Raw genomic sequence first — 27,278 nt, 5'->3', positions numbered from 1 at the left:
ATACGAAGACAATTGTTAGGTTAAAGGTACCAATAAAATTATTTAATTTAAAGAAAATTAGAGAATTGTTCTTTTGTGCTTTTTTTAACTAGGAAAAATTGCCTTCTTCACCGAAAAGAGATTTACAGAATATGTATGAGCATTAATAATTGTTATAATCAATTCATTTGTTTCGAATGTTACCAATTGTTCAAATTTCTAATAGATCCGAATTCCTCGCATTAATTCTTCACGAACTCTGATCTCAGCAGGGTTATTCTAACTAGTAAACACTGTAACACCTGTTACTTTTCTTGATTCAAAATAACACGGATATCACTCGGGACAATTCCGTCTTATTATCTACAATAATAATTATTGACAACACCCGACACTGCGTCTTATTGGATTCCAGATGTTTCCCAGTAGAATCAGTTAGTATAACGTGTTAAAAAAATATGCTGCAGTACTATTAAACGACATTATTGACAGCTCCGGCTGATGCGGTTATGAGCGGCCGTGTTAAAAAAGACCACAGTTAACTTCCCGGGATAACTAACTGCCTGAATACGACATATCATTATTTATCACGATATGTTAGAATAGCCTTGCATGATATAAGTAAGTTAATTAAATTGCTTTTGTACAAAAGCAGTACAAAACTGTTGAGTGAACAGTTGAGAAGTTTTTCTTTACCTACACTAAATCCCCACATGTTACTGGCGTATCGATTTTATTTGAAGCATCCTTAATTATTGTCTGTGGAGTACTCAAGCTTGGCTAAGGGAGTCAATAGACTGAGATAGGGAGTCAAAATCTGTCCGTTCGTCATCAGGCCGAGTACAGCCTTGCATGACCACCATCTTGCCTTGCTGAAAACGAACGTTCTCCTCGGCCAAGCTGCACTCGTGACGGCTATGCCCAGATGACCCATATTGGCGACTATCCATACTACCGCCGGAGCTGTCAGGGCTCTCTTTCATGGGAGAACTGTAATTAAAATCTGGACTTGGAACGTTATCATAATTCTGCGTCTGACCGTAGTTCATCGATTTCGGCGAACCGTATGTCGAATGAGAAGTTCTGAAACTATAGTTCTTTCTCATTTTGTGACAGGCGTTGTCGAACATCCTGTCGTCGATCACTTTACTGTCGTAATTCTGGTCCTGGTAACTGTCCGAAGAATCACTTTCGCTCTTTCTACGTATATCTGCGTTGTATTTCTGATGCTCATTCGCGAACGGCTGCTTCGAACGTCCTTTCTCCGCCAGATCGTACCGCTTCTTCGTAACTTCGAATGATCCCTCGTTGAGATTAACAGCGCTGTATCCATTCTCGTTGGCCATTACGTATCTATTGGTATCGGCACCAGTTTTATAATAGTAACCACTGAGAATTGTGTTGTCGTCTTGAGAGGTAGCGTTGGAATAGTGTGACTTTGAAAAGGAGTTGTCTACAATATCGCTATATGAACTCTGCGAAACATTGTTCGGTCGTTCGTGGTAGCGATTGTTTATTACGTACCCTTCGTTGATGTTGTCGAAAGGGTGACGCATGCAACATTCACTCTCCTGCGTGCGGGAAACGTAACTCTCGATAGTTCTGTCAATTTCAGCTTCCAGGCGTCGATTGTTGCGAGACTGCATCGTTTCATACTCCCGATCCACAATAACAATCTGCTTAAAAGGCATGTTGTTCCTCTGACGCTCGTTTTGGAAGATTCCCGCCATAGTCTTGTTGCAGTTCTCGTAATCATCTTGGAGGGACTTCCTGTTGTCAGGGTACTGTTTGTGTCTTTCTCCGTTGTTGTTGTCATAGTGGATGTTGGTGGTTGGCGGGGACGTGCTGCACAGGTACTTGGAGGGGTTGACGGTCGTGATCACCGACGTTGGGCTGGGAGATGACATGACTGTGCTCGGACGACTCAACTGTTGCACTGCATCAAAGAAATCATTATGAGATTTATTGCTAATTAAGGGATTTGGAACCACTTGAGTAACATGTCAATACAGGAAGCTTTCTGTAGTGGAACTAACCTAATAAAACCTGTTTTAATATAATTTTAAATGGAATGGTCAAGTATATTTTAATTTCATATTACGGGGAACCTCAACTGATTGGACCTTGAATCAGGATTTGATTCTAAAGGCGGTCTATATAGGTAATTTAGGTTGGTTTTGTAAACAACCCAGAAGACCTTTAGAACAGGGTGCAGGAGCTTGCAAATGAAAGCCGCACAGCAGGTTTAAAGATAGATGTATCAAAGACAAAAGTAATGATAAACTGCTTTACTGAACCAAAGGCGATCGTCATCAATGGCACTCAAAGTGAGCGGGTTAACAATAATTTTACCTCTATCTTAGACAACAAATATCAATTGGAGGTATGTATGACGAGATTTCTCGCAGAATCAAACTGGAATGGAGTGCATTAAGGTGAAGCCTTTACTGAGCCATTTTTAAAGAGGCACCTAGCGGAAAAATACGAAACTTGCAATTTGAGATTTTTTTTAATAATTTACAATTTCAACTGTATTAATCAATAAATATGTATCTGAAAACATTAAAAAGAAAAAAAAAATATTTTAAGTCATGATAAACTTAGGTACAATTATAAAAAATGTAATAAAATGTGACTTTGTTGAATCGGACCGCATCTTATTATTACATATATTTTATGGTCATATTTATTATTAAAATTTAGTTTATTAAGTTTTCTAAGCATCGCTTAAGAGATTTTTGACTAATTCATAGTTTTAATATTTTTTATATCTATTTGTATAAAAAATATAAATGTGTATAACTTGAAATCCTTTTTATTTATATCAAATAAAGCTTCAATATTGTGACCATACATAAATAAAATTTGATATAAACAAAAAGGATTTCAAGCTATACACATTTATATTTTTTTATAAAAATCGATGTTCTTTAAAATAGATATAAAAAATATTAAAACTATGAATTATTCAAAAATCTCTTAAGCGATGCTTAGAAAACTTAATAAACTACATTTTAATAATAAATATGACCTTAAAATATATGTAATAATAAGATGCGATCCGATTCAACAAATTCACATTTTATTACATTTTTTACAATATTGTAAGTTTATCTTTGACCTAAAATAAAAAATATTTTTCTTTTTAATGTTTTCAGATACATATTTATTAATTAATACAGTTGAAATTGTAAATTATCAAAAAAAAATCTCAAATTGCAAGCTTCGTATTTTTCCGCTAGGTGCCTCTTTAAAAAAAAGACTCAGTAAAGGCTTCACCTTAAGGCGCAGGAATAGTATCTTCAAAAGTGACATCCCACTGTGTGTCTCAAGCGTAGTGTTCAATCAACGCGCACGTATGCAATTGAGACCTTTGATGTAAGTGATATCCAAAAACTACGATTAAGGAAACGTGGCATAAAATGGCGAGTGTTAGGCATAACGCGGAAAGACCATAGTAACCAACTGATAGAGAGGTAGATAAGAGTACACGATGTGATGGAAATTGCAAAGCTGATGAAATGGCAATGATCCGACTATAACTGCTGGAAAAATGCAGTCGTACAGTGTTGTACCCAAGGGGCGTTAAACGACGACGGGGGCGTTAGAAAACATACTGAATTGACAAACTCATACAGTTTGGCAGATGTTCATGTCAGCAAATAACTAGTGGCATAGAACAGTGGAAAGAGCTAAAGGAGGCCTTCATTCAGCACGGATCCTTGATGATGTTACTCAATAACTTTTAGTTAATAATGGATGGACGTCTCAAGTATTGCCATTCGGTGAGTAAAAAAATATTAAATCAGGAAACTTACCGACTAGGTTTCCATTTCTGCAAGTTTCCTCAGCTGTAAAAGAAGAAGAATTCATAATTATAAGTTTGTTATGGATACATTGGAAATAGGTATCGATAATTGTTATTTATACTGTTGTAATAAACAGGACCGGATTTACACACGAGGGGTCCCTGAGCACTTGGAAAACTCTAACATAATATCGTCTCGTTCTGGCAGAACACACTAACTGTATAATACTAGTTTTGAGTAATTTGACTTTGAAGTTGTTAAAATGTTTGAAATGGTCTATCATGTGAGTTTATTAAGTAATCGCAAAAAGGATGACTTTAAAATAATGACTGTTTATTTATTAAGACGGTTTCCAGACGGTAAAGTTTGAAACAAGGAACATTTTGGTAAAACTAACTCAATATGTCATTTTTTCGAATTAGTGTCTTCTGCCAGAACAGTGACGATATAATATTATAAACAAAAAAAAATCTTTTTGAAAAAAGTAAGACACCCCGCAAGAATCTAACCTGTATCTCTCGGGTATCGCGTCCATGCTTCAGTGAGTATTGAAAAGCCAATAGTTAAAATGAAGTATGACTCCTTTAGTATAGTGGACTATGTGCGTGGGCGCGATACCCGAGAGATGCAGGTTCGGTTCCTGCGGGGTGTCTGATATTGGTTATAATATATTTTCTCAGAAATGTTTTCAAAATTATGTATGTTCAATAATTAGACTGTTACATTTTTAAATTTTATGAATTATTCGTTGAATAAAAAAAATGGTTAATTAATAATAATTATAATGCCCTGGAAATAAAGTTATTGGATATAGACACTGGACTGGGATTCAATAATTTCCCTTGGGAGTTGGCTGGTCATACGTTACTTAGGGGTGGCAAATGAATGAACGATTATGATCATTACAACTTTTGAAAGCAGTGGCAGTTTTCCATGAAGAAACCGATCAGCGCTCGAAATGGAAAATTTTACGAACCGGAACGCTCGATAATTTTATGAAAATATTAACGTTGTTATCTAATTGTATATGTATTTTATAAAAATAAGTCTGTTAGATTTTTTTATTATATGAGATATCTAGCTCAGGCGGTCAAATTTATACTTCCACGAGACGGAGCGATAATTTTGGAGATTTTATGAACCGGAACGGCGCTCCGGTGCGTTCCGGTCCACTTCGAGCCCTGAGACCGATGCGGTTGCTTAGTTAGACAGTAATGACATCTGAGTTTAAAAAAAATACATGGGGGTTCCACGTATTTAAAACAACTGCTGTTTGAGAGTAGGTTTTGTGAAAATGCTCTAAATCATCTGTAGATGATTTGTAGGTAACATTTTTTTTTAATTTATGGTATTTGTATGTTTAAAGTAATTTAGCATACATTTTGAGACGAAAAGTGAAATGGGACGCCATGCAAAGTCTGCCTATGGGCAGCACTTTACCTAGGTACGTCATTGCTGGGATTAGTTTGGTTGATGGCATGTTCCACGTGGCATCTACAGTCCTAAAAACTTATCTAAAGAACGGTCAAAAATGGAACTACGGACTATTGAAGTTAATCCCTCCAAACCAAACACGCCCCGCACCACACTCGGTCTTAATCGAGCGTATCACGGGACACTATAGTGGCGTGTGAAGCATCTATTTAATGTATGGCTGGGAATGTCCTGGGAGCAGATACCCAAGACTAAGGTTGCTACGCTCTTTTAATTTTATTTTATTTTACTTTAATGCATAGTGCCAGGGAGAGAAGAGCACATGGAAATTACAAAATTAAAAAAAGGATTTAAGGTGTATGTAACAAATAAGTTAATCATACGAAGCTAATCATACGGACAGCAAAATTTGTGTGAATAGATCTTCACGTCTGCAGTAAGACGCCGCAATTTTTTTTAAATCAAGATAATTGGCATTTGTAGCAACCAAGTCGGATGGCCCGATGGCCATTCCCAGAGGATGTGGTTGGCATCCTGTATTTCCCCTCCGCGTGGACATACGAACTATCATGTGGACGCCATTTTAAAAACGTCATTTGAATGTCAGATTCTGTCTTGATTGGGTAGTTTTCGACCGGGGTCCGACCCCATTCGGGCCCAATAGGACACGCGGACATGGTGGCAACCGAGGCCAATTTTGCGGCCTTTACTAAATTCGCCAGAGCGTACGGGGGGCGGGACACTCTCGACTCCCCTTGCGATTCTTCAAATTAAAGTCACTGATAGTTGCCATATAAATTAACATCATGCATTCGCACTTCGGTGCAAGGTTGCATCACCAGTCCCGTGCGGCTCTGCTCGGGACAAAATGAGGGCTTAAATTCTTTGATCTGGCACACGTAAGGGTTATGTTAGCCGGCCGCGTATGACGGGCTGCATATACATAACGGGAGCGGAGGTGGGAATTTACACACCATGTGGCTCCCCCGTCCATTCTTTAGATAAGTTTGTAGGTCTATAAATAGGGCAAGCTACGAAAGAAGAAGATTTAGTGAAACTTACAGTTGCTCTTATTTTTGGCAAGCTGACGGTAGACCTGCTTGATCCTGTTGACGTTGCACTTGGAAGCCACGTCGTGGTCCAGCATGGCGCGCGGATAGTCTCTGCCGACCATGCAGCCAGCTGACGCTTGGATTTCGTCGGGCGCCATCCACGGCGAATGGATGTAGCGCGTAGGGAAATCCTTCAGAGCCGGAATGTACTTTCTGAGGACATGAAACAAACATAACAGTTCAATAACAATACACTTTAAAATGTTGTTTTCATTTGCAGTTCCAATACAAGAAAATATGAGTAGTGTGACGCGGCATGGAAACGCAAACATAGACTCCTCTAACCCGCAGTCATACAGTCAGCGGCATTAGCGAAGGGTGGAGGTAGGCTGTTAAGATCCAATGTAAATAGTGCACGTTAAACTTTGTTGGTCATTTAGTCATGTTAGTGTTTGTTAGTTTTTAAAATTCAATCAGACCCTGCCTAATCAAAACCATTGTGCATAATAGTCAAAAAATATTCGTTTGTCCATAAAATATCTACAATTATGCAATTAAATCATACATAAATTTGGATATTTTTTAGATAGAATACTATTTTTAATCTATTATAGTTAAGTTTAGGCAGGGCTTAATGAATTTAAAAAAAATAACAAACAATATGCATTTTTAATCCAACGAAAACAAATAAGTATGAATGAAAAAGTGTGCACAATTTTGTCGTATCGCCCAAAGTATACCAAAACTAGTATGGTTTGGTTTAGGAAGGGATATATTGATTTTTAAAACTAACCAACTCCATCTGTAAATTATAGTGTTAGTTCTATAAAACATATGCATACGAATGACTGACAACGTTTAATGTACATTATTTATGTCGGATTCTTAACAGCCTACCTACACCCCTCACCACTGCCGCATACAGTAGTATCCAAGAGGCAGTGTCAAGTGTGTCATTTTAGTAGAAAGGTGAAAAATACTTAAATACTAATTTTATTTGTAAAATTCTGTACAGTCCACTGAGTATCTATACCTTATTATAGCTCATATCATAACCAAGTCTAAAAGCGGTGTCCACATTGGCAACAAGTTGCTAGCAACCTCGTTAAATTTCGATTAAAATAATTTATGGTCGTATAAATTATGACAATTATCGTGAAATTTAATGAGGTTGCCTGTAACTTGTTGCCAATGTGGACAAGGCATTCGTCTCCTATTCACTATTGACAATATTGTCATGATGAGAGGTCATACTTCTCTAATGACCTCATACTATTGAACAAGTAGTGCTCGCCGTACCAAATATAGAGTAATGGCTCGAGAAATAGATAATTATGTACCTTATATAGTCTCCGTTGGGATCAGCCTTCCTGCCGAAGCGGATGGGACAGTAGCAGTGGAAGAAGTGCTGGAAGAAGGAGGAGGAGCTCAGCCACATCCACGTCCCCGCGTTCACCGACCAATCGGCGTCCAATAACAACTCTTCGAAGACCTGATAATAACAAATAATTAACATTTAGAATTATAATGTATTTTGTTGAAAAAAGTTTTTTTACTTAGATAGAACTTACGAATGAGTTAATTGTCAAACCGGGCTGTATACTGGGCTCATTGTTAACATTTATGGTTAGTATAGTCTTGAAAATCATCATGAATCACGATCCATTTACTGTACTTTATGCCGTGTCCACACTGGCAACAAGTTGCTGGCAACCTCATTGAATTTCGATTAAATTAATTTTTGGCCCAACAAATTTTGATAATTATCGTGCAATTAATGAGGTTGCCAGCAACTTGTTGTCGGTGTAGACACGGCATTAGAGCTTAAAGTGCATTTCACATTTTTATCATTTTACAACGTTTTTCTTAGCTCGTATTCTTATTTGTCAGGTGGTTCTTTGTCCGGTACAAATCTTGCAATCGATTTTTAACTAACTTCCCGACTAGCTACTTTTAGAATATATCAGAACACGATGCGAATGCATTTTTAAATTCTTTTAGCCATCTTTAAGTAGAATTGAATTCATTTTCAGTTCATTCTGTTTTGTATGAAAAGTTATTTCGACAACAATATCGGTTGCTAGGGGTCTGGGGTCCTAGCAACTGAAATATTAATATATACGTGCGTTACTATGGAAATCAATATGACATGTCAAATACAAATTTTTTGATCGTTTAAGCTAGTCAAGTCAGGTTTATATGGTTCAACAGAATTTAAAAACGTTGTATATAAAAAGTTCTTTATTTACTTCTAAAACGACGGTAGTCTAATTATAATACTTTAGAGCTAAAAGAGTGGATGTCCAATTTAAGCCATTCTTTCTTCAATGTATAGATAGCAAAAAGATTAATTGCAAAAGTGCGGAAGTCCAACATACGGAGTTTTAATCGGAACGCGAGTGAGTGGCGAGTGTAACTAGATTAGATTAACTATATTAAAACTGCTCTCCTGAACAATATTGAATATGTGACTTTCAGCTCTAGTACAGCTTACTTTGAAAATCAGTTATTGAAACTTTGGAAACTGACCCATTGTTTTATCGGAAAATTGCGTTCAACGTTGAGACTTATTTTCGGCTTAACATATGGAGTGAGACCAATCCAGAAGAGACCCTACCGTTTCCATTACATCCACAAAAATGCACCGTTTAGTGTTATTTACACGTTGGTGGCATCATCAGACCTAATTTATTAAAAAATGAACTCTGAGCTCGCGGTACGGTCAATGGAGATCATTACCGGACCATGATCAATGATTATCTTTTTGAAAAAAATCGATGATATTGATCTGCGTGAGATGTGGTTTCAACAGGATGGCACAACGTACTAAAAGTAAAATATGGCGATAAATTGATTTCTAGAAATGGACCAGTCAATTGATCTCCAACGTCATGCGATTTGACACCTTTGGATTATTTCCTGTGGGGCTAAATAAAGTAAGTGGTTTATACTGATAAACAATTGACCTTGGAAGGCAACATTGTTAGTATTATCTATGATATACGGCCAGCAGTGCTCAAAAAAGTGGCCAAAAATTGGTCCGTCCAGAGTTATAGCCTGGCAATCTGAGCTTATATTTATATTATTTTATCCAATCGACTGTAGAATGGAAAAGGGACGTAATCCACACAAATAAAATTTTACAGGAAACACACAAATGTTTTGTAAAGGTTTTAGGTCAAAGTTAAAATACAAAATATACATAACCGTAAAATTATGATAATTAATAATTTGGTTTTTATATTCTTAATCTGATATTAATTATTGAGTTAATTAAAGAAAAAACCAACAAAAATGATGCTTAAGTCGTTATTCCCATTTCATTTCGTTCTTTGTTATTAAATGGTCAGCTAAATTTAGATAATAAATCGGCATTTGCAGCCTACTTCCTTTGGACACAACGTGAATTTAGTCGTTTACACTGTACAACGTTATTATCCAATAAAACCTATTTTGAAAAAACTGAGAGTTACGTCCTTTTCCCTTTCTACAGTCGAAATGTTAATTAGCAGTAAGTACAATGAATGTCTCGCAATTCGTTTGATAACGATTCGATTTATCGCTTATTGTTTCAAACTTCCCTCCAACGGATATTGTTGTCTAAGAATGTCAATATTTGTTTTTTAATATACTTAAGGGGGGACATGCTCAGCGTAGGTCGAAATGGAGCTTTTGTTCTATTTTCAAAGCATGATCCTGGACATACCTTAAACGTTGTAGATAATCTATTTATATAATTTTGAAGCCTTATTATCCTTTATATTTATTTTAAACATTTGATGACTGCATAAAGTATTTTAATTTTAGTTTGTCAATTTATGGCTACGGCCGTATGTTGTAGCTTAACTACTGGGGGATGACAAAAGAAATGGCGTATTTCAAAAAAACACTACCTTATTCTTAGGTCAATAATTATTATAAAGCAATCATTATTCGTAGGATGTTTATCACACTTGAATGGTCAAAGACATAGCTTATAATTATTAGTTTCTTTATAATTATCTTCAAATGTGTTAATATTGCCCATTTTTTGAATAACAAAATGCCTAATTCTTATCAAATTTGGGATCACAGAGATTATCAATATATTTTTTTATCGTAAACATTTTACTAAAATTATCTCGTCATAAATTATACTAACGGTTTTATAAATGCGTTTAAAAATTAATAAATGTAAAAAAATCTTAACACCACTGCACAGTTATGTACCGAAATATGACTATATTCTAAAACATTAGAGCGAGAGGTTTAAAAGAATACTATTTTATGTAATAAAAATACTTTATGCAGTCATCAAATGTTTAAAATAAATATAAAGGATAATAAGGCTTCAAAATTATACAAATAAATTATCTACAACATTTAAGGTATGTCCAGGATCATGCTTTGAAAATAGAAAAAAAGCTCCATTTTGACCCACGCTGAGCACGTCCGCCCTTAATATCTTCACAATAATTCTTTATTCAGTTTAAATTCAACCTTAGAGAAAGACGCATCGACTGCTGATTCACTGTATCAAACCATACTGTAACAAGTTATTGCCTAAAATGTAATCTGCTTTATATACTCGTATTATTATATTATAATAATTCGCTTCTAATAAAATCAGTTTAAATACAAAAAGTGTTTATTTGAAAATGATCCCACCGTTCCATAACACCAGAAAAAGAAAAAGTTGACATCCAGAATGTTGATGTAATAACTAGGGAGCGGATTTATATGCAACAAAAAACATGATTGTATGCATGCACGTATGCACTTAAAATCATTAAAATATGCACTAAAACCGAAGAAATATGTAGTTAAAAATTTTCATTTTTTGTGGGAAAAATATGTAAATACCCACTTTACTCAATATTACTTACAAAAAATCGAATAACTAGTTAATATTTTTTCAACATATTACGATAACAGAACAAAAAAACACAAACAATGAATATAAAGTTAATCAATTACAATTTTCAAAATAGTTTTTTTACAAGTACAAATAATTGAAAAACCAAACATAACTTAGAAAACAAAAACGACACACTTAACTATTCCTATCCTAAATACTATTTTCTGTTTTTCGCCCGAAAAAAAATATTTTTAAGTACAATAATATTTTTTTCAATATTATGATGCTCTGGAATTAAATTTTTCCGCATAGGTATCTGTCAGTATTTTGTTTATAAGCGGAAAACGACCTCTCAATGTCCACATAGGTGATTGGGCAAACTTTAAATAAAAGTGCCTGAGTTTAATTCACTTTTTCTGATAAATCCACAGCTCAGAGATGGCATTAAAAATGCAAGTGCATCTAAACTATCCACCTTCCTAACTTAGTTATATTTCGATAAAATAATTTAAAAAAACTAAAATTAAAATTCAAAAGCTCTAAAATATGCATTTATTTATGAAATATGTACTAATGTCTCAAATGTGCATAATTTATGCCGTTTATAATTGATAAACAAATTTTGTTCAACATTACACAACATTTTACTTACTATGCATCTCGCAATAACAAAAAAGCTATAATGATTGACAGTAAGAAATTGGTAAATAATTAAAAAAATAAATTGAGTTGTTACGTAAACTTGACATTCAGTATAAGTATTGAACGAAATAATTTCAGACTTGACGACATTTTAAACAGAGGGTTGAAAGTTTACGCAATCAACATAATATTGCATAATAGCGACTGACTCACAATAAACCGGGCAGGGGCGCATCGTAAAATTACACATCATACAATATTGTCAGGAAAAGAGAAAAGAATATATTGACACGTTATTAACATTACAGTTGGGAGTGGATATAGGGCCTAACTCAGTCTATCACATTTCTGCGTAGAATGCTTCAAATACATCATGTTATACGCTGTCACGGCGACAAATTTGGTCTATGGTTTCGTCATTCCGCAGAATATTTTGATGATTTATAATGATCATTATCTCTATAAATTCATTGATTATGAATGCCAACTCTAATGTATTATTATTCATTATTGTGTTAAGTGTGTGTAGGTTAAAATAATTTGCAATATTACATCCATAGATAATATTTTGAACAGAAGCCAACCTGTATACCATTGATAATTGACGTAAACAGCAGACATAGATAATAATTTAATAGAAAATCCACAGAGAAAACTACTAAAAACGAAAATGTGTAAGCCTGCAGATGATATAAAAAAAATATTCACTGACTAGTGCGGTTCATGATGTAGCGCAATACGCGTGAGGTGACCTAATTGTTGCTTACTGACAATGTTTATTTAAAGGTCAAAAATGTGCTACGGGAATGGGAGCATCAGTCTGATAACATTATTTTAAGTACCGACCAAGAAAAACGACATTACATATTTTTCCTGTAGAGGCAGCTTACTGTGACAGCACGTGATAGCACATAACGTGATGATAATGTGTTTGATGCATAAATGACGTAAACTGTAAATAGAATGAGCCTTTCTTATACATCATAATTGTCATAACAATTTCAATTATTTACCAAACTCATGAAGCATAGTCAAGTTGGTAACTCCATAAATATCAACATCGCTAAATTGCCTTTCCGATTTTATTACTCACGCAATGGCTGCTAGGGGATAGAATCGACCCATGCTGATGATGCTATAGGTAACTAATTTTATCGTCAGCTATTAATAACATTCGTATTTTATTACAACGTTTTTCTTGGCGCGTATTCTTATTTGTCCGGTGGTTCTTTGTCCGGTACAAATCTTGCGATCGATTTTAAACTAACTTCCCGACTAGCTATACATTTTTAACTTTAAGAATATATCAGAACACGATGCCATTGCGTTTTTTTTAATACCTTTAGCCATCTTTAAGTAGAATCGAATTCATTTTCAGTTAATTCTGTTTTGTATGAAAAGTTATTTCGACACCATTATTGGTTGCTAAGCGGATTGTCCTAGCAACTAAATTATTGATATATACGTGCGGTACTATGGAAATCAAAATGAAATGTCAATATGACATTTCAGTATTCTATGATCGTTTAAGTTAGTCAAGTAAAGTTTATATGATTCAACAGAAAATTTAAAAACGTTGTATATAAAAGGTTCTTTTTATCTTGTAATTATTTTTTCTTTTGGTCGGATTAACAAGAACAAAAAGAGTATTTTTCCGCGAGAATGAGTGATGTTATCAATGATTTCATGAAGTGGTCTAGGGTCTGATTAATTTCGAGCCCTGCTACATTAAACATCTGACCGAATTAAAAGTCTAAGTCTAATCCGGCCCTATTCTCAATGCGGCCGTGATTTTAAATTTGGGCGGCTTTATTTAAGTGCACATGTCGCAAAATGTGCTCCGGCATTGCGTTGTCAACACAATCATTGGTCGACGGTGGCGAGGGTGCCATCTTTCATAACAAATTGCTGACTACGCAATTGACAACGTGATGAAATATTAATAATAGATCTTATACAAAATAAAACGTTGCAAGCGACGTACATAGCAACCGATTCTTAAAATTGGATATATTTTAAGCTACAAAGGGAAACCAACGTCCATCACGTTTATGTAACAAATTAATTAAAATAAATCACATTATAATACGTAATATTATATTTTATTTTAATTAATACAATTTATTTCCACCAGACATAACCAGACGCGCAAACAAAACAATTGTTGGAGGAGTCAATTTTGAAAAAATATCTACAGTATTTTTTTAAATTATTTTTTTCAGACGGCGGGAGGAGGTGGGATTAACAGAATCTAACCAACATTTACCCCGTCCACCGAATACAGGTACATTCCCTATACTCAGACACTCCTCACTTTTAGTCTAGAGAAAAACACCTGGCATGCAGGCGTAACTAATTTATTGCGTTTTATCGCATCTAAGTGATTATATAATGCGCGTGACTTAACGGCTAGAATTATTATTAGTGTCCGTTTGTATCGTCCGTGCTGTCTTGTCTTATAGACAAAATACACTAAACAACACTGGGTTTCCTAACACCCGCTGGTTAGTGGTACCCATACAGTTCAGTGGGTTTCCGTAGCAGCGAAGAAGTAGAGACCGAGAAGAGTGGAAGGATATAAAAGAGATCTTTGCTAGCAGTGGATCGACCACGAATGATGATAATTTTGACTTTGTTTAAAATTAAGTCAACAGGTCTTTATGTTACAATTTTTCAAGAATATTAATTTGCCAACGGTTAAAAATTCACTCGACTAAAAAATATGAAATCGCCATTAACAATGGTACATATTTAATCTATGAGTACCAATACAAGAAAATTAGATGATAACTTTTGTGCCATATTTTGGGCCATATCCGGTCCTAAGAAGAACATATGGGCCTCCACAGAGTGTAGGTTTATATTAACAGATTTTTTTAAACTAGAAAATGGGTGTTAGCCACTTGCTCAACATATTAGGTCCATACTTGTCTCCAAACGCACATTGGAAAACAATATGTGTATTTGCCAGACCCAAAATTCGAATCTGTTACCCACGAAATTATAAGCAGACGCGTAAGCCACTCGACCGTCGTGGGTCTCAAAAAATGATACTTGCACATCTATTTATTGTGCTTTGTCTGCTTATTTTAAATAATTACAAGATAAAAAGAACTTTTTATATACCACGTTTTTAAATTTTCTGTTGAATCATATAAACTTGACAATTCTATATATTAATAAATACTTTTTTTGTACTTGATAGAAATACTGAATAAATATAGAATACTGAAATGTCATTTCGACATTTCACATTGATTTCCATAGTAACGCACGTATATATTAATAATTTAGTTGCTAGGACTGGACACACAAGAAAAAATGTGTACTGGACAAACAAGAACACGAGCTAATAAAAACGTGGTAGAATAAAATTTTAAATTTAAATTTAAAATTGAGTCTGAAAATAGCGAAAGGTTATCCTTCAGTCTGTCTTGATTTTTTTAAATTTTAAAAGTGTGCCATGACGTGAAAAAAGTTCGGAATCACTGGTATACATATTTACATTCAAGAAATGCCTTCGCAAAGTTCACAAGTAGCAGTAAACATAGGTAGGTATTTATAGACTGATGATTACCTTCATGCCTTCTTCCCAGGAGATCCAGAGGTCGCCCCTGGTGAGGAAGCAGGCGACCGCATGCCTCGCGAGATGGTGGATCCATCCCTCCTCGCGCAGCTGGATCATGATTGCGTCGATCCACGGGAATCCCGTCTGACCCTACAATAAACAACAGAACACATTTACACAATTGCAATGACTTTCCGTGGTCAGGACATTATTTATTACTTACTAATTCCTGTTGGGATTGGGCCATACTTCTCTCGGTCCTGCAGCACGTAGATTGCTTTTATTGCACTACTGCAGGGTGAAGGAAGGTCGGACACGGCAACGGAATCTGGTGATATCAGTAACACATGTCCTGTCCCGTGAAGCCATTCTCACGAACTCGATTGTTTGTAACGCGGTCGTATCAATGTCACCCTAAAACTGGGTATAATGCCTGTGCTCCACTGGTACGCAAGTCAGGCGATTTAGACAGTGACGTCCCTAGACAAAATGCCGCCCCTGGGCAGCGCCAAAATGTCACCCGATTTCTGTATACAGTATTTTGTATCATTAGTGCACGTGTCGTTTCTGGTTACCATGGACATCGAAAGGCAACGGAAGTAAACTAGACATCGCGAACTCGACAACAAAATTACAATCATGTTAAACCTTTTATGTTAATTAATACATTTTGTTTCCAACCAGTGAGCTGAATTTTTTAATGGAAAAATATTTTCGTTATTACTAAGTTTAGGTTGTTATTTCTATATATTATACCAAATGATTCTCTTAGATTTTCCGCCTTTCAAGTAACTGCCGCTCAATCTGCCTACCCCCACCGGACGTCACTGGATTTAGAATCTTTGGACTTTTTGTCGCGTGGAGCACCCCAAATATGTGACTTTTAAACCCGCAGACCAGATTCATTGGATTTCAAACATGTTTGATATTAATTTACTCGCCTAGTTGCCAGAATTCGTCCGTTATATTTCACATTAATACCCAATCATTCGGACCTAAAAAAAACCTGTAATTGTCCTAATCTTTTTATTGATTAATTTGTTAATTTAAATATTAGAATTTTTTTTATTTCTTCTTATTCTTAAAAGAAAACGTTAAACTTGTATTGTTTTCACTGCTATATTATTTTATGCAAATTTACAATATCGAAATGGACCGGAACGCACCGGAGCGCCGTTCCTGTTCGTGAAATCTGTAAATTTATCGCTCCGTCTCGTGGACTAAATAATTTGACCGTCTGAGCTGGATAGGCCATATAATAGAAAATCTAACACACTTATTTTTATGAAAAAAAAAAACACATAAACTTTGATAAAAATCTTCAGAAAACTGTCGAGCGCTCCGGTTCGTAAATTTTTCCATTTCGAGCGCTGACAATTTGTATATAATACAAAAAAATCAGGATTATTTACGGATACCTCGCATTTACTATCGAGGTTTCTTAAGGACTTTGGCACGCAAACTATTCTACTTGATGCTAGTCAAATGAAAATTGTGCCGGCTGAGAGAATATGCCTTATTGAAAACTATTCTTATACCCACATCGGGTATTGCTAATTTGAATTCGGCCAGGGCCTATGAAACCGTCTTGCAAAAACCCTGGAAAATTATTTGTAGCGCAAGGCGGTGGTGATTCTGATGAATATTTTGTCGTATTTATTGGGAACTGAGGACTGCGATTTGTAGCCGAGTTTTTTCCCGTGGTAAAAGAAATGTCGCATAGGACTGATATTCTGAGCATATACTTATCCTATCTTATATGACTCCAGTCACTGGATCTTACGATAATCAAAACTTTTTACAGCTTGACGTTTTTACTCGTTGGTTGATCTACGTTGATCAGTAGCAGATAATAGACAAAACGACAAAACCCAGTATTAATTAACCTAACTATCATAATACTAATAATTTCGAGGTGAAATTATTTTAATATATTTTTCTATTGTTAATTATCGAATAATAATTTGACTTCTAAATGAATTACTGAGAATAGAGTTGTTATACGCAAATTAGAAACTTAATTTGGCCGGATTGGTTTTCTCAAAAAATAACAACACAAAAAATCTCCTACATGCGACTAAAGCGACTTTCTGTTATCACCGAGATCTTGTTGTGGACAATAATTTATTCATATTAAAAATAACTTTGACGATTTTATACGTGTAATACGGTCTGTTTCCTTCTTAGACGCTCGTGTACTGGCCGAAAAGAGCCGAACACAACCGAACATCAAAAGATTCACTTTTATGTTGTCGGACTATAATAATAATTGAGTATCGCTATTGCAGCGCCTGCATAAGAGGCGATGGGCGATGGACCTGCCTGGGTGAATTATTTAAGAAATATCGATGTTTAATAATACTAATTATTTACTTTTCAAAAATCGTTTTTGTCACTTGATAAGAACTTATAAAACTTCCAAGAAAATGCCACTCACATTGGCCCACTTAGATAGGGCGTCTGCGTTCTTATCCCATGGGATCTGCACGCAGATGGGGTTTCCAGCCATCCTGTCGAAGTTGGGGTTGTTAGTGGCAGCGCAGTAGAAGAACTCCCGCCACAGCAGTTGCCCGTGCAGCGAGAGAGGAGGTCGCGCCTTTTTGATCTTCTTGTACAAGTCCGTTAGCTGGTAGTAGAAAAGACGCGTCGACAAACATCCGAACCTAGAGAGGTTTAATTTCATAATATAATATATCCATAATCATAGTGAATACCTAAGTGTATTAATTTTATTAAGGCGCTAAGTACCAAAAAAATAAAAACTGTAATAAATATTCTACGTACCAACGCCAATAACGTCAACTATGGTCTAAGTGCCTCAAGCAAGTCAAAAAAATACAGCAAAATATTTAAATCTGGCGACGTTGTAAGTCCGTTGGCGCGTTATGGATTGAATGGCTGACGACGGTGTGTTGACACTTCCAAGTTTTTAATTCCTAAAATTATGGAAGCTGCCGAGATTGCTTCACACTGTAAAACTACATTTTTCAAAATGTCTGCTTCGTGCAATTTTACTGCAATGACTAATAACCACAGGCAATACTACTTTTTGGTACTTAGCGCCTCAATCAATATGCGTATTCAATGGCAACGGCAAGGGTAGAAAAATAAAACGTTATAAAATAAAATCACAAGGATAATAATATTACAACCACAGTGCAAACGGCCAGGCAGCGAACAGTGTCTGGTTTAGCCCAGGTGGATCTATTCAATACACAAGACGGCTATCGGCGACTATCGAGGATAGTTAATCATAAATGTAATTCGACCGTGTTTAGGAAAAAGGGCGTAACCCACACAGATCAATTTTTACAGGAGAAGCAAAAAAGTTTTTTGAATGATTTTGGTTCAATATTAATAAAAAAAATAGGCACAAACATTGGGTGCATGATGATTGATGATTTGGTGTAATATCTTTTTGATCTACTGATAATTAAAAGTTATTATAGAAAAAATCATTAAAATTGAGAGTAAATGCTTTTTTACTTAAATTAAAACTTAATTAAAGCTCAATTAAAACCTGAATTTAGATAATAAATCGGCATTAGTGGCTTACTTTTTTTTACAGAACGTGTATTTAGTTGTTACATTGTTAATATCTAATAAAAGCACTTTTAGAAAAATCGAGGGTTACGCACTTTTTCCTAAACACACTCGGTATGTATTGAGTCTCTCAAAACTGTATGTTACAATAAGCACTAATACTTCGATACAAACCTAACCTAGATATCTGCCGTAGCGGCCGAAAGCAGTCTTGTGTAGGTATATAATAGATGCGCACACATTTTTGAAAATACTTTTATTACTTACCTAGTTATTAAATCTATATTATTTAGTTCTGACGATGCTGAAGAATAACGAACTAAGAAGAGTGGATTGAAACAGGTTGATGATGATAAGTTGACATACCTGAGGTACGGTGAAAGTCCAGTTTTGCTCGGCAGGAGTGATTGAGGTGTCATTTTGGGCCTGCCGAAAGAAGCGACCCACGCCTTCCTCTCCAAATGTTTGTCTAGCCGCGAGAGAGCCTCTTGTTCTCCGCCGACCCACGTCGGAGGTGTAAGAGTGTCAGTGTCGAAGCCTGCCAACAAATCGACACAATGATTATATTATTATCTTAAGTTTGTTACGTGAACGACACGCGCATTAAATATTGGTAATATTTGACGATTTTCTGGATACTTCGTATTGTTCGGGCTTTATAACTAGGCCGCCATTAAGTCATAAAGCAAATGTCACTTCAAATTCTTGATAAAAATGATAACTGGCTTCACATTTATATTTTTAGTTCACACACATTGGTTGAACCTTAGACTATAGATACATACATCTAGACGCCACCCGTTGCATTGATAAATGAAGATGCGTGCCGTGCGTTTGGTTTGTGGGCGAGCGAACGCATTCGTACGCAAATGTTTGAGACCATAGACCATTTCGCTAGTGCTCGCTCAAAGTGCTCGCACTAGACGCTCAGAATTAAAATATAATTTTCTATTTTTTTACGTTATATGGTATTTTTAAGCGGTCAAAATGCAACCATTAGGTAAAGATATCCATAATTTAAGTTATTTTAAAGAAACACTAGGTCACTGATATTAAAATATATAATAATATACAAATAAATTATCACTAACATGTATCAACTTACATATGAAATGTAATACCATCTTCTTCCTTATCAGTACGGCTACCACATTTTAATACAACACACATAACCATCTTTTCTACTTAATTAATTAAAAATATTTACCACTGACTATATGTTTAACACAAAAAAATATCAATTTTAGCAACACGTGCTCGCAGGTTATCGACGCTTAGTTAAGCAACAAACTAAAATTTGGCGGCGACACCACAGCAAATCATCTCGCTCATCTGTAAACCTTTTATCTTACTCTAGCGCGTGTCGCAGAGATCATAAGGGTGCCGAATACTTTCTCACTCGCACTTTTCGCATCGTTTTTGTTCAGGCCTTGGGTTGAACACTTTATGCACAAGTGGAGGTTACTTTTAAAGGTACTACTCAGGTGCCCAAATGCGCTTCATGGCATTTTGGTACTGTGAGCGATCACAAGAGGTAAGGGAGGGTTTCGGGTACGCACCCATAGGAACGGAAAAATTAGGTGCAAATTAATTAGGAAAATGAAATATTACTTTTTATTCTCCGTCAGGCTTCGTCAGGACCTCGTGACTAAGGATCATGACAGGACAATTTGGCTGTCGAACAGTTTTCTCAGCGGGCTAGCTTCTCTCAGCATTCTACAACATGCGAGGTCTGTGACCAGTGGAATACCCGTGGAACTCATAAATCGGCCCAACTATCTGGGGCTTCAAATTTTTGCTTTGATATTCTGCATGTCTAAAAGACAAGATAGCGTGGACTATGCAAATGGACAGTAGTAATAATTATTTACGCGCATTCGATAACCATTTATGGATGAGACAACTCGCAATAACTTTGTTATGGCTGCAGGCTAGGTGTTTATCGGATGACTAAAAGTGATGACTGATGAGTGTCTGGATGTCGGGGAATGTCAGTCAGTGGCACCAGTTAGATAATGTTAACCCCACCCCACCTTCTCCAATCGTCTTAAAAATTAATTAAAAAATATTGTGGATATTTTTTTTCAAAATGTAACCCGCTCCAAACATTTTTTTCTGTGAGCGCGCCTGATCTTCGACACAGTGAGTTACGTGATATTGAAGATTATACAATAATAAGATCAAAACCATTAGCGATAATAGCTCACCTAATTCCTCTAAGGTAGGCACCCCGTACTTGTCGTCGTGGTCGTGACTGACGGGGGTGGTGGCGTCTCCGAGGGTGGTCGAGGTGACCACGGGCTCAGCCCCCGAAGGCGCGTCCATGTCCGCAATGACCGACTGGAACTGGTGATATGTTACTGGCGCTTTTCCACCGTTCTTCTCAATTATTCTGGTGGAAGAAGAAAAATATGGCTGTAACCAAACATATCTTCCCCCTCAAAAACCTTCTTCTATACCTACATACCAGTTGTTAATTCAGTTTACACGTAGGGAACATTACAAATTATAAGTCCGGCGACATATTTTGTCTAATGGGTAATATGTATGTTTATGAGGTTTACCAAATTATGTAAATCAATAAACTATGTTTTTTTACTATTCAACGAATATGACTCAAGATTTGAGAATGTAATATTCTATATCATAATATTGAAGGTACATAATTTAAAAAGATCTCGTTAATATACCCACTAGAAAGAAATGTCATTTTAAAAATACGACGCGCTTGAAGCTGTAACTGCTGGATTCTCGGCAGTGTGCTTTCCAATTAAGCTACGGACATCCTACTTAATTACGACAATCTCTCCCAACTCGATTGGGGTGTTACAAAAAATGTTTACAAATACAAGCACGAGAAGTTATTTTTTTAATGAGACCGAATGTTTAAAAGTGATGGAAAAACAGTACGATTTGAAAATATAATATTATTAAATCGGCAAACGAAGCAACTGGCGTAAGTACCTATTTGGACCATTTGGAAGGTAAAGAATCGAAAATATGACATAACATACATTTTTTGATTTGTTATTCCTTAATAATTACACTCGGAATAAATGGAAAAAATGTTGTGAGCACGATATAAAAATCGAATATTTTTACAAGGTAAGTGATTTAGGAATAGTCAGACATATTATTATGGAAAACTTGATAATAAACATTGGTGCTAAGTCGGATTACAGCGATAATTATTATTTTCAGAACAGAACAGTGAATCAGATGAGATGTCATAGTAATGCGCGATTTATATTGTAAGTAATTTAATAATTCATATTGAAAGTCATTTTAGCGATTTGCTACGTGTAAGACGGGCCGCCGTTTTCGAATCTGACCGAAAACTTTCGAACCCAACCAAATTTCAAAAACGGCACGCTTATGTTGTCTAGTTATAAGACCGTTCGTTGTAAGTAGGTGTTATGATAGTCTATTTTGAACAATTTGAACTATTTTGACAAACCGATAAGCCAGGCTAATACAATACTTTTCATACAAATCAGTCACATGTTTCACACACAAATAGCTAGTTGAATTGTTTGTGGTGACGTTTATACTGGTCCTAGTAATAATTAGTATAATAATATAAACCTTGGTACTTCAACTAGTACCTAATACTCACTCGTCCAGCTTGTAGAGAGTGTGCGATCCCCTGGAGACGACGCTGACGCCGCTTTCCCGGCACATGGCCTTGATGTTGTGGTCGCGCACCCTTCCGAAGGGCTCTGGGTCCTCCTCAAATGTGAGACTGGTGGTGCCCCACTCGCGGAAGAGCTTGGGGAGGGCATCGGCCGGCTGGCCGCGGATAACAAACAGCCGAGAGTTCAGCGCCCGCAGACTCCGGTCCAAGTCTTCGAGGCACTGCAGCAGGAACCTGACCGAACGAATTGTAAAATGTAAATAATGTCAAAGGGAAACATTCGTATATTCGGATTATATTATATTATATAAAATGAGTTTTATAGTAAAGTTTTGGTTATTTATTTTATTTTACCATTTATGATTTATTAATAAATAAAAATGCTAGATAATATTAGATAATATAATATTACTAGCGCGCTTGGCTCCGTTCCAATTGTCGTTGTTGATTTCGTTCAGCTCGTGCCTCTTGTGATTGAGATGCACGCAATTGCGACATGCTTACACGCAAGTTTTTGTTATCTTGTTGGATTTGTTCGTCTGTTCTTTCTGCTCTACTATTTTGCATGTTTGTTGCTTTATTAGTTCGACGGCCCAAATGGCCCCCTTGCTTCTTGCTGGCATTGTGCACTGTAATACACGCACATAAAAATAGATAAATTAAAATAAATCGTACAAAATTTTGCACGCACTGCGTTGTGATATGCCGAATGAAATGTCAAAATGACGCGACGCTTCTCTTGAATTCTTCTCGGACGTAGCGCTATCTGTCATTCAACAACATAAATAATTTCGTTTTGTTTGAAATACGGTTAAATTTGTTCATACAAAAATAATAAAATCGCGATTTAAAAATGGGAGGGTGGGAGTAGGAGGGTGAAAATTTGGGGTTATAGGTATTTTTTTTGCCAAATTATAAAAAAAAATACAAAAAAAAGATTGTCAAAAAAATAAAAGAAAAATTTTCTGAATAGAGATACCCTAATCACCTAGCGATATGAAATATACTTGTTGACCTATTCTCATACCTAAAAAACATACATAAAAAAAATCATAAAAATCGGTCCAGCCATTTCGGAGGAGTTCGACCACAAACATCGTGACACGAGATTTTTATATATATAGCTGAGATATACGTAAATTCTCATTACATTAACCAGTGGCGAAGGGAACTGTTAAAGGTAGGTAGGCTTGCAGCGCTCGAAATGGAAAAGTTTATGAACCGGAGCGCAATTATAATTGCTTAATATTAACATAGTTATCGAATTGTATGTGTATTTTATAAAAATAAGTGTGTTATATTTTTTGTTTTGTGGTATATCTAGCTACCGATTTCACGAACAGGAACGACGCTTCGGTCCATTTCGAGCCCTGCGGCCGTGGTATTTAATTGAAAGAAGGTCTTAGGATGGTCATATTATTTACAGGACTTGAATTGTTGAAGTTTGTTAATCTTCAGTATTTTACTGAACAAAAAATATTGGGGAATACTAGACGCCAGGATTTTATACAGAAAATGTTTAACCAGTTTCTCTATACCACTTAATAGTTTTAATTCATTTTGCTCTTAATATAATGTTTTTTTTATTTTGGATTGAGAATTATGATGTTTAGGGCTTTATATAAAAATAAAAGAACCCTCTTCTCGTTGGAACTTAAACATATGCACAATTAAAACATTATTTACGTGTGCATATTTAAATTCTCACCAAGTATTAAATAATAATAATAATATAATAATTTAAATATAAATAATAATATTAAATATATATTTTAAAAGTACCTATAATTCACGAACATCTATTTATTTTCGAAATTTTATTCGATTGCGTGGCGCCCAGTTTTCCCGGCGCCGAATCGTCCAGGCCCAAAATATTGTATTTTACGTTTTTATAATAGATATTTTACGAAAAAAAAGATTATAAGCACTAAAAAAGATATTAAAATAGTCATGCCCAACCGTGCTACGAACTCGGTTAGAAATGCCCGTAGGTATTTTTTTTTTATTATTTGGGTACCTACATATGCATGAGATGTTTTCAAATTATGTACGTTTATATGATGGATATTATTTTGTAGTGGCTAAGGGTGGAGGTAGGCTGTTAAGATCCGCCATAAATAGTGCACACTAAACTTTGTCAGTCATACGTATTTGCTTTCATTGAAATATTACTTCAATTTACAGATGGTGTTGGTTAGTTTTTACAATTCAATTAAACCCTGCAAAAACCAAGCAATAATATATACCTAATAGTAAAAAAAACTACCCGTCTATCTATAAAATATCTAAAATTATGCAATTAAATCATACATAACTTTGCATTTTTTTATAGATATAATAATATTTTTTATCTATTATACTATTATAAGATGGTTTATGCAGGGATTAATGAATTTTAAAAATGAATCAACAATATATGACAATACCTATGTATTTTAATCCAACGAAAACAAATAAGTATAAATGAAAACGTGTGCACAATTTTGTCGTATCGTCCAAAGTAAGTATACCAAAACTATTATGATTTGGTTTAGGCAGGGCTTAATTGATTTTTAAAAACTAATCAACACCATATGTAAGTTGAATATTATGTAATCATATTTCAATAAAAACAAATACATATGACTAACAAAGTTTAATGTGCACTATTTATGGCGGATCTTAACAGCCCACCTCCACCCTTCGCTACTGTCATTTTTAAATGGACTCGCATACCATATTTCTGTGCGCGCAACGCGCTTGTGATGGGTTAAAAAAATCCCCCGTTTATAAAATAAACACCCTAGCTAAACGCCAGTGATACAAAATTAATACCAGAAATCAAATGCTAGACGCTTTTAACAACGTGACTTTCGAAATCACGCGCCGTAAAATGTGCCTTTCTATAACATCTTATAATCACGTCTATATTCAAACAGCTTGTTATTAATACATAAGGTGTCGCTAAAAATTGACAATACGGTGGTTACAAAGTCGCGGCCATTTTTTTTTTAATTTCGATTTTTTCCTTTAGTAACATTGTGTATACAAAATATTATATTAACACTATCGACCGAAGGTACTTGTTGGAATTTTAATTTTAATTCTAATGAATTTAAGTTTTGTACTATTCTTTTGAGTTTTTTTTTGCGACCCGAGTTTCGCATTTCGGCATCTTGCGCCGCATTTAAAAAAAAATACATTTTTGGACCAACGGTACACATACAGAACTGATTAATAAGATAATAATTACAAGATAAAAAGAACTTTTTATATACAACGTTTTTAAATTTTCTGTTGAATTATTATGCTCAATATGCTCAAACTTGTACTCGATATGAAGTAAATAAAAAAAATAAACAAACAAGAAATATAGAATACTGAAATGTCATTTTGATTTCCATAGTAACGCACGTATATATTAATAATTTAATTGCTAGGACCACCCCCTTAGCAACCAATGATAGTGGATTGGATTACGGATTTTTTCCGAAATAACTTTTCATACAAAACAGAATTAACTGAAAATGAATTCAATTCTGCCTAAAGATGGCTAAAAGTATTGAAAGAATTGGCATCGTGTTCTGATATATTCTAAAAGTTTCAAATGTCTAGGTAGTCGGGAAGTTAGTTAAAAATCGATTGCAAGATTTGTACTGGACAAACAACCACCGGAAATACAAGAATACGAGCTAATAGAAACGTTGTAAAAAATGTAAAAGCCATCGCCATGGAACGAGGTTTTGAAGCAAACTACTTTATGACTGTCAGGCCATAAAACGCAAAGTCTGTCATTAAAATATTGAAATCGCGTTTCATAATAATGATACAGACGTAGTCATTGAAAATAAATTATTGTTGTATTAACGTGTTCAAGCCAGTGTCGTCCCTAGATAAAATGCCGCCCCTATACAGCGCCAAAATGCCGCCTCATTTTCTATACATTATTTTTATCATCAATGTGTTGTATGTACACATTACTAACAAAATATCAGACTAATTATTCGCAAATCTGCACGTGTCGTTTCTGGTCACCAAGAACGTCGAAGAGCAACGGAAGTAAACTAGATATCGCGAACCCGACAAAACCAGTGAGCTGATTTTTTTAATGGAAAGATATTTTTGTTATTACTAAGTTTAGATAGCTATTTCTATATATTCCAAATGATTGTCCTCGGTCTGCCGCCCTTTGAGTAACTGCCGCCCCCAAGCGACGCTCAATATGCCTACCCCCACGGGACGTCACTGGTTCAACTCGAGGGAAATACCACAACCAACAGAGTAAGCCAGTTCCCATTAATTTTGTATTTCTTGGTTTGTATTTATTCGATACTGAAAAATTTTAAGAGATTTACAATTAAAATTGTACCTAAATAATTGTGATTTAGTGATATTTAGGGCTCGAAATGACTGGAGCGCCGTTCCGGTTCATGAAATCCCCAAAATTATCGCTCCGTCTCGTGGAAAAAAATAATTTCACCATCTGAGCTAGACGGACCATATAATAAAAAAAATTAAGATCTAACACAAGCAATGCTATTAGAGAATGAGACTATTTCGCGCCACAATCCGGACGACAGCAAAGTCGAGAGCATTAATTATTGTAGTATGCTGCGGTGATCACTCACCTCCATTTGTTGATCCCAACGTTGGAGGACCCCGCGAACCATGGATCGATGATGAAGACACACCGAAAAGTTGTGGCAGACCTCAGGCCCTCCCTCAGGGCGGGGTTGTCGTGCAGCCTCAGTCCCTTGCGGAACCAATGCACAGTATGCTTGTCGCGAGATGGCGTCCCCAT

The 27,278-nt window shown here is 35.5% G+C and overlaps 1 protein-coding gene across 1 annotated transcript; it reads right to left on the bottom strand.

The window, feature by feature from the left end:
• Nucleotides 1–749: 749 nt before the first annotated feature.
• LOC147068925 (cryptochrome-1-like) lies at nucleotides 750–27,278 on the bottom strand. The gene is made up of 9 exons (XM_085951563.1): nucleotides 27,106–27,278; nucleotides 22,481–22,732; nucleotides 21,072–21,256; nucleotides 19,231–19,402; nucleotides 17,759–17,984; nucleotides 15,331–15,471; nucleotides 7,615–7,766; nucleotides 6,285–6,487; nucleotides 750–1,915 (listed from the first exon to the last, which is right to left on the bottom strand). The coding sequence occupies exons 1-9, from the start codon at nucleotides 27,276–27,278 to the stop codon at nucleotides 750–752; spliced, it is 2,670 nt and encodes an 889-aa protein (XP_085807689.1).

Source organism: Rhyacophila brunnea, unplaced genomic scaffold (genome assembly GCF_057557595.1).
Source record: "Rhyacophila brunnea isolate RB1 unplaced genomic scaffold, BYU_Rbru_1.0 scaffold_24, whole genome shotgun sequence".
NCBI lineage: Eukaryota > Metazoa > Arthropoda > Insecta > Trichoptera > Rhyacophilidae > Rhyacophila > Rhyacophila brunnea.
The sequence above is the reverse complement of the archived record's forward strand: the minus strand, read 5'-3'. Positions and strand labels throughout refer to the sequence as shown.